The 9,403-nt window shown below is 45.2% G+C and overlaps 1 protein-coding gene across 1 annotated transcript in view; it reads right to left on the reverse strand.

The window, feature by feature from the left end:
- PDGFRL (platelet derived growth factor receptor like) overlaps window positions 1-3,690 on the reverse strand; it is a 65,870-nt gene extending 62,180 nt beyond the window's left edge. Inside the window, exon 1 of the mRNA XM_032162393.2 lies at window positions 3,518-3,690. Within this exon, the coding sequence (XP_032018284.1) occupies window positions 3,518-3,572 (55 nt within the window). The 5' untranslated portion in view covers window positions 3,573-3,690. The remainder of the gene's footprint in view (window positions 1-3,517) is intronic.
- Window positions 3,691-9,403: the final 5,713 nt, after the last annotated feature.

The raw sequence follows: 9,403 nt of genomic DNA on the forward strand, positions 1-9,403 counted from the left end.
CCTAACAGACCCTGATTCATGATTCTCGATGCCACTTACCACTTCCTTAAATTGTATCTTTACTTCTTTATCTTTCCTCTCCCTTCTATTATGAGCACCACAAAGAAAGCGTTTTAAAACCTTGTCTAGGTTTGAAAACTATCAATCCTCTGACCCCCGGATCTCTCTCTTGCCCTCAAACTTTTTCTTTCTGCGTTCTAAGGATCAGAAATTGTTTTATATGTCAAACATGCCGGCCAAGATCCTAAATGCTTCAAAGCACTCATTATGTGCATTCATAAACAATAAGGAACTTTAGAATTCTTTTTTCATTAAAATATTTCTGTACTAATTTTTACTTTTTTTTTCTCAAGAATAAATGAAGACACGAAACTGTCAAAGGCTCTTGGTTAGAGAATCCTTGTCATTGTGTCTCTGTCTTACCTTCTTAGAGATCTGGCTATATTGCCCTCAGACCATAATGAATGTCTTTAGTCCTCCCAGAAAGAAAGCCCTTTCACCAGATGCAAAATAAACCCATGTTACTGAAGACCAGATTAGCATGGATCAAAGTTCTCATGTTGTTCAACAAAACAACAGTGACAAATCAACACTTCAATGTTTGCTCCTGACATTCAATAAGAATATGTAGGTAATCAAAAGTCAGGAAGTACTTGTGATTTTCTACTTTTTAATGTGAAAATAGAAGCACCCTATTAAATTTGGTGGCATGTATTCCATATAAATGCTGAAAATCAGGTGCTATGATTGATGTCTCCAAGTGCAATCTTGGATTATTTATTACCTGTTTTCATCCCTCACTTTCATGCCATGGAGTATTATATGCCTTTCCAGCTACCTATCTTCATGAGGAGAAAGAATATTACTTCCAAAAATTTAAAGCATTTTGTAATTGGGAGCAGCCAACTTCACTGGGTCACACCAGATGTTCACGCCCATACACACTCGCAGGGAAGGCTTTTCCTCTTAGAAGGCTGTCTTTGGCTAGTTGTGGTGGCTCACGCCTGTAATCCCAGCACTTTGGGAGGCCAAGGTGGGTGGATCACTTGAGGTCAGGAGTTTGAGACCGTCCTGGCCAAACATGGCGAAACAGTGTCTCTACTAAAAATATAAAAATTAGCTGGGCATGGTGGTGCATGTCTGTAGTCTCAGCTACTCAGGAGGCTGAGGCATGAGAATTGCATGAATCTGAGACGTGGAAGTTGCAGTGAGCTGAGACTGTGCCACTGCACTCCGCCTGGGTGACAGAGCGAGACTCCATCTCAAAAATAATAATAATAATAATAATAAAGACTGTCTTTTAGTTGTGATCAGAAAAACTAAAAGGCAGTGAAATAAGTTCAGTCATGGGCCTTGTGTCTGTAGTTTGTGCTTTGGGATGGCCCTGAAGGCAGGATATTCCCAACCTGCCAATCAGAGACCAGCACTGGAAGGGCCTCCTGTGTAATCCACTCTCCTTAGTAGCTCCTGCCCACAACACAAGACACAACTCAAAACCAAAAACCATTCTTAATAGGTTTAGCCAAATGGTTACATAACTTAACGAAGCACTATGTGTTCACTATTTTATCCGTAAATAGTCCATACATTATAGATATGTGTACTTTTATTTTTATTTTTATTTTTTTGAGATGGAGTCTCACTCTGTCGCCCAGCTGGAGTGCAGTGGTGCAATCTTGGCTGACTGCAACCTCTGCCTCCCAGGTTCAAGCAGTTCTCTGCCTCAACCTCCCAAGTAGCTGGGATTACACGTGCCCACCACCACGCCCGGCTAATTTTTATATTTTTAGTAGAGACAGGGTTTCACCATCTTGGCCAGGCAGGTCTTGAACTCCTGACCTCGTGATCCACCTGCCTTGACCTCCCAAAGTGCTGGGATTACAGGCATGAGCCACTGTGCCCGGCCAGATGTGTGTACTTTTATAAACAAAATCTTAGTGCTATTATCACCTAAAATTTATGAACTGTTTCTTACATTCAGTCTGTATTCCACTTTCTCCAATTGTCTCATAAATGCTTATTACTTGTATGGATTACACTTAAAGAAATGGTAAATTTAGTCAGATGTTTGTCATAAACTCACATGGGATGGGCGAGATCCAGGAGGCAGAATGGAAGCCACTTTCTGAGCCTCTAAGACGGGCAAATTGGGTACAAACAAAGGAATGGCTAATTTGAAATTATTTTGCCTGGCCAACTCCTGCCCTATTCAAAAAATGGTACTACAAATTACATTTCTGCCTTTTCAGCAGTTGCATACAAGGGCCTGCCAGGAGCATTTTAATACTGCATTTTACAAACTGAACTCATTCCAACTTCTCTCTGGGCAGAGTTAAGTGTTACTCTCCCAGTAGAAGCTCTGCCTATGTTTTATTGAGCAAAGCTCTAGGCTGAAGGACCCTCATGCTCAACTTCAAGTCCCACAACTATCTCGGATTTCGCAAACTACAATGCGGTACTTTTTGGCAAATGTAGTTTCCTAGGAAAGAAAGGAACTGGTCAGGATGAACGAGTGGATAAAAATGTGAGCCAGGTCGAGCCGGCTCCAGCATGAAGTTGCGTAACAGCGAAAGCTACTTTTCCACTAAATCTAAGCAAAAACTGTGTTGTAGCCCAGGAATTTCAAGAGGCTTGAGGATACCAGGAGGTACCCAGATGAAACATGTGCTGTACAAATAACACCCATGGAGTGAATAGAGCAAACAAAACAGTTAAATGCTAACAATAATATATAATACACACCACAGTAATACACACACCCAGACACACAGAAAAAAAAACACCAGACCCTGTGGTCACAGGTGTACACGACAGGGTGGACCCAGGGCAGGTACACATTCAAAAACGCGCAGCGGTCATGGTCCCATACGCTGTACCAAAAAAATGCATTTTCTTCACCATTTCCCATCCAATTAGATAAATATAATAAGCCGTGGGGTTTTGATTCGTTTTGAAGTTTCATACACTGACATTTTTTTCGAAGATCTAGGCAGATCTTGCAGGATTCAAGCCCAAGGTGGCAGACGAAAACACACCCAGAACTGCGAGGGGAGGGGGAGGTTACCTGGAACTATGCAACGGAATCGGAATCAGCGATTGCCGAGCTTAGGTGGCACGCGCTCTCAGCGGCAGAGGTCCCGGCCACGCTGCTGGGAGGTGGAAGCGATCCGAGGCTCCCGCGCCACCTCCCAGACCGACACGTTGACACTGGGGGCTGGACCAGGCGCTGGCTGGGAATGCTTGGTTCGCCCGGAGACGGGGGGCTTGGAGAGGTCCTGGTGGGCTCCTAAGCGTCGGTTAGCTGCCACCTCCCCTAGAGGGCTGTCTGGGCTGGGAAAGAGTGGGAGGAAAGGAGACCCCACCAGGAGGGGGCAGGTGCATGGGGCAGGCAGTGGCGCGGGGACTGAGCCATCGAGGGCCGAACGCTAGAGCAAGAGCTGGCAGGAGGGCGGCGGGGGCTTCGGGTCCCGGCTAAAGTCAGGGCACAAGCTAGGCGGCCCCGCGCCCAGTCACTCACCATCCTCCAGCGCTTCGTGCACCAGCAGAAGACCAAGCAGCAGCCAGACCTTCATCTCGGGAACCTCGGAGCTCGGGGCGCAGAGAGCGCTGCGGCTGCGCGGGGCGGGGACGCAGGGGAGGCAGCGGGCGAGGGGCGGGATCCTGGGACGCGGGAGCGGGAGGATTCGGTTTCTTGAGGAGTAACAAGGTTTGGGGGAAAAAGTTGGGGAATTTTTTTTTTTTTTTTTTAAGTTCTCTGTGTAATGTGACTTCTCCTGCCCCCTGGCGGAGCCGCGGTGCGCAGCACTTCTTCCCAGCGCGGGGCGGAAAAGCTAAGCGCGAAATGTACATTACAACAGCCATTCCTTGAATTTCTCCCACGCTTGGTGTTTTCACCAAGGTTATCAAGTTCAAGAATAGTCAGCGGGTGCTGATGGGGTCACGTTTAACCACGATTGGCCAAATGTTACCAGCGCTCGCCCCACCTCCTCAGGCGGAACCTGAGTGCTCTGTAAAAAGTGCTCCCTAAATATTTCTGTTTATTCCATTTCTCTCTCCCACATGCAGTCACTCACAGGAGCGTTGCCCTGGGTTCTTGCTGCTCCTCTGTGTCTGGCCAGAGTTGGTCTCCTCACCCAGCCCTGTAACTGCTGGTGGGGGTGGGAGGACGGGTTCATTACAGGAATAACGTGGAAAATGAGACTGTGCAGACAACCTGGGCCTGTGGTGGCGAGGCAGGAGAACAGGGAATTAGGGTAAGCACGGGCTAGGGTATAAGCAGGAGAACAGCAGGTGCAGCCAGTTCGCAGAAGGAAAAGATTAGCAGGTGCAGACAGTTCTAGGCATGATTAGGCGGCACACAGGCCACATCCTGGCTCCTCTGATAACAAGGCAGAAGTTTCCACTTCAGCCTCTGATTGGTCGCAGGCCAATCCTTCGTAGGGTGTAACCAGTTGGAGGCCTCTAAAGGGAACCCCAGGGTGTTGCCAAGTTCTTTTGGCTTTATAATATCCCTGGGGAGCATCAGGCTTTTGTGGCTTGCTGCAGCGCCCCCTGTGAATTGTCTTCTATAAATCTACGCTTTCCTTCCTCCCTTCTGTTGTTTTGTTTTTCCTTGCTTCTTTCTTTTGTTACTCTGTGCATTTCGTTCAATTCTTTGTTCAACAGGCCAAGAACCTGGACAACTCTATCAGGTTACAGTGGGGCAGAGGATACGGGTTTTCACAAGTCCCTCTGCAGAGAGCCATCCTGCGTTTCAGAGCTTGCAGACTCTCATGATCAAAGCAGTTTGCTAGCGGGGGAGATGCCGGTGTGTGTTCCCCCTGGTGAGAAGCAACCCATCTCATTGTGATCTTCAGCACCAGGCACTGCCATTAAGGAGAGCTCAATTCTAAATAACAGGAAAGGGACTTGTCCCTCAACACCCAAAGAAAGAAGTGCTGCCATTTGAAACACACTAATGCTTCTCAGGCACTTCTGCAGGAGGAACCAAGAATTCTATATTCTGTTGCAAGCTCTAGCCGGAGCTTTGCCACTCACTTGCCTTGCGATGCAGAGAACAGTTGCCTGGGAATAAAGACCAGAGCTCAGATGTTGACACTGGCACAAACTCTCAACGCCTCTCAGAATTCACTTAACCTTCTGGGTTTTAGCATCTCTTGTTTATTAAGAAAGGAAAGTAGGCGATTATTTCAACAGGAGTTTGCTATGTGATTAACCTTATGGCTATGAAGGTTAAGACATCATCTATCATGGCCTTTTAAGGAGTGGACAAGCATTTAGACCACTGCAATGTGGTGTGTCACGTTCTGGGGAGGATTCTGAGCAAAGGACTTGGAGGGTGCACACAGGAGAGGGTAAATCTGCCTAAGTTGCCCCACCCGGAGATTTCTTTTCACTCTGACCCCATGAATTGACTGCTTCATTCTCACTCCGTGTTGGAGCCTGGGGTTGGGTCTAGATTCCTCCTCTCGGTCCCAGTATCCCCTCCATGCTGACTATGCATGTGCCAGGTCCGCCTCTCATGCCATTATTGTCAAGCTTCACTGCCCTGGCTCAGCTACATTTAGCTTAGAGTGGTCCCTCTTTCTCTTGCCACTTAGAGGCTCTTCTTGGGAGGCTGAGGCGAGAGAGTCATTTGAGCCTGGGAAGCGAGGTTGCAGTGAGCTGAGATGGCACCACTGCACTCCAGCCTGGGCAATAGAGACTATCTCAAAATAAATAATAAATAAATAAATAAATAAATAAATAAATAAATAAATAAATAAATAAAAGCAAAGGAGAGAAGCCTCAGAGAATACCCATTCTTCTGCCACCTTGCTCTCAGATTTCTACCATTCAGAACTGTAAGAGAATACATTCCTGTTCTTTAAACCACCCAGTCTGTGGTTCTTTGTTATGGTAGCCCCAGCAAATTAATACAGGGGTCTGTATTAGGATGGGAACAGAATTCATAAGAAGTATAAGGGCTTCCCAAGACATGTAGCTATTTCATCACAAGCCTTATTATCCTTGAATGAGACAATCTCAAGATGATTTTGAATTTGAAAACAAAAACTGCCAAAGCTGTATTTTTCATAGGTCTTATTTCACTATAAAAATCCACGTGCTTTGTCTCTAGGGTGAGAAAGAATTTTATTATTAGAATGTAGTGTTGATCTTTTCCATTCCTTTTCCAACAATTACTATAATATTAGCCAATTACAATAAGCATTATCTTGTGGCTCTAAATCAAATACAAATTGAAGCCTGCTTTCCCAAGGCCTGATTAATTTTTTTTGTATGTTTAGCTTGTATCTGGTCACCTTAATGGACCTTCTTAGTAGCCTAAATAGTTTTCAGTTGATCTCTTGGGTTTTTAGAAAAATGATCACATTACCTGTAACACCCACTTTTCTTTTCTTTTCTTTTCTTTTTTTTTTTTTGAGACGGAGTCTTGCTCTTTCGCCCAGGCTGGAGTGCAGTGGCGCAATCTCGGCTCACTGCAAGCTCCGCCTCCCGGGTTCACGCCATTCTCCTGCCTCAGCCTCTCCGAGTAGGTGGGACTGCAGGCGCTCGCCACCACACCTGGCTAATTTTTTGTATTTTTTAGTAGAGACGGGGTTTCACCATGGTCTCAATCTCCTGACCTTGTGATCCACCCGCCTCGGCCTCCCAAAGTGCTGGGATTACAAGCGTGAGCCACTGCGCCCGGCCACACCCACTTTTCTTTCTTTTCTTTTCTTTTAGGTAAGTCTCACTCTGTTGCTTAGGCTGGAGTACACTGACATGATCTCAGCTCACTGCAACTTCCACCTCTCAGGTTCAAGCAATTCTCCTGCCTCAGCCTCCTGAGTAGCTGGGACTACAGGTGTGCACCACCATGTCTGACTAATTTTTGTATTTCTAGTAGAGATGGGGTTTCACTATGTTGGCCAGGCTGGTCTCAAACTCCTGACCTCAAGTGATCCTCCTGCCTCAGCCTCCTCAAGTGCTGGGATTACAGGCGTCAGCCACCATTCCTGGCCATTTTCTTGTCTATTTTAATTAATGGTAGCTTTCTATGCTTACCCATGTAATCTCCGTACTCCATTGCCTTCCATGGTTTTTATTTGCCCCTTTGAAGTGGTGAATACCATTAGGAATTTGTTAGGTAAGAAAAAATCAGCCAATATTTTGGGCATCCCTTCTCCAGCCCCAAGATAAGGACATGTAACTTCTCTAACTAGTCTTCCTTAACTACAGACATACAACCAAGATGATTTTTTCACAAAAATCTGTTGGGGGAACCCACCCCTAATATTTCAACATAGGTTCTTTTTATTTTCCTTAAGTGTCGGCTGGCTGAGAAATAAAGAGAAAGAGTACAAAGAGAGGAATTTTACAGCTGGGCCACCGTGGGTGACATCATATATTGGTAGGACTGTGATGCCCACCTGAGCCTCAAACCAGCAAGTTTTTTATTAAGGGTTTCAAAAGGGGAGGGGGGTGTAAGAACAGAGAGTAGGTACAAAAATCACATGCTTTAAAGGGCAAAAAGCAGAACAAAGATCACATGCTTCTGAGGGAACAGGACAAAGGGCAAAAGCACAACTACTGATGAGGGTCCAACAAAGATCACAAGGCAAAGGGCAAAAACAGAACCACTGATAAGGGTCTATGTTCAGCGGTGCATGTATTGTCTTGATAAACATCTTAAACAACAGAAAACAGGGTTCGAGAGCAGAGAACTGGTCTGACCACAAATTTACTAGGGTGGAGTTTTTTCCCCACCTAGTAAGCCTGAGGGTACCGCAGGAGACCAGGGTGTATCGCAGTGCTTATCTCGACTGCATAAGACAGACACTCTCAGAGCGGCTGTTTATAGACCTCCCCCCAGGAACACATTCCTTTCCCAGGGTGTTAATATTAATATTCCTTGCTAGGAAAAGAATTTAGTGATATCTCTCCTACTTGCACATGCGTTTATAGGCTCTCTGCAAGACGAAAAGTATAGCTCTTTTTGCCCGACCCCACGGACAGTCAGACCTTATGATTGTAACTTCCCTTGTTCCCTAAAAATCACTGTTATTCTGTTCTTTTTCAAGGTGCACTGATTTCATATTGTTCAAACACACGTTTTACAATCAATTTGTTCAGTTAACACAATTATCACAGTGGTCCTGAGGTGATGTACATCCTAAGCTTACGAAGATAAAAGGATTAAGAGATTAAAGACAGGCATAAGAAAATATAAAAGTATTATTTGGGAACTGATAAACGTCAATGAAATCTTCACAATGTATGTTCCTCTGCCGCGGCTCCAGCCAGTCCCTCCGTTCGGGGTCCCTGACTTCCTGCAACAAAAATCAATGTTTCGAGGTTTTAGCAGGAATAAAATTTAGTGGTTTTAAATATGGGACTCCCTGAAAACTTCATTCTGATAGAAATGCCAGACATTTTTGACGCTCCCAGAGCCACTCGTCAAGAGACATCTTAAGGTAAGGTAGGGATCCCAGAAACTTAGTCTACTTAAAACCAGTGAAGCACAAGAAAGACCTTCCTAGCTCCAGGATGTAGCATGTTGTAAAGACGCATCACCTATTCATTAGTTACAAGAGCCTCTAAGTGGCAAGGGAAAGAGGGATCACTCTAAGCCAAAATGTAGAATGGGAATATTGTGACTTGAGAGCTTTGGCCTCTTTTTTCTTTGCTCTTTCTCTTAATAGTGTCCTCCCTCCTCTTTCAACTGTCTCTGCCTATTTGCCTTCTCTTGCTTATTTGCTCTAAATGGTCTTTTTGAAAAGCATCTATTATCAGTCATTTACACTTGTGTTCCAATTAAAGTCAATGGTTCTCTTTTAAGAACAATGGCATGGCAAGCCTGATTTCTACCAAAGCAGTGAAATTGTTGGACCTTCCATAAAACTATCAGAAATCAGTGAGCAGGTAGGGAAAGATTCCGGTGACTTGGAGACTCAGCCACTGGGAATGCTCAGAATCTTGAACTTTGACAATGTTGTAGTATTTGTGGGCTAAGGGACTCAGAGCTCAGAAACTGGCTTGGAGATTGGGGCCCACCCTGGGCTATATGGTACTCCTGGGTAGTGCGGTCTCTATCCTGTGGGTTTCTCTTCCTCTTGACTGCTCCAGTCTTAATAGAGTAATAAGAACTCTTTACCCAGAGTTTATGACATCTGAAACTCTGATACCTACAACTATTTAAGAGGTGGCTATCCATCTGTTACTAGGAAGGTTTATATAAGTGAGTATTGAGCTGAGTCTCTTTCTAGTTTCACTCATACTTCGATCTGCGTTCATTCATTCACTTTTAGAGACAGAGTCTGGCTCTGTCACCCAGACTAGAGTGCAATGGTACCATCATGGATCACTGAAGCCTCAACCTCCTGGAGTCAAGTGATCTTCCCACCTTAGGCCCCTGAGTAGC

This window comes from Hylobates moloch, unplaced genomic scaffold (genome assembly GCF_009828535.3).
Source record: "Hylobates moloch isolate HMO894 unplaced genomic scaffold, HMol_V3 SCAFFOLD_8, whole genome shotgun sequence".
NCBI classification, from domain to species: Eukaryota; Metazoa; Chordata; class Mammalia; order Primates; family Hylobatidae; genus Hylobates; species Hylobates moloch.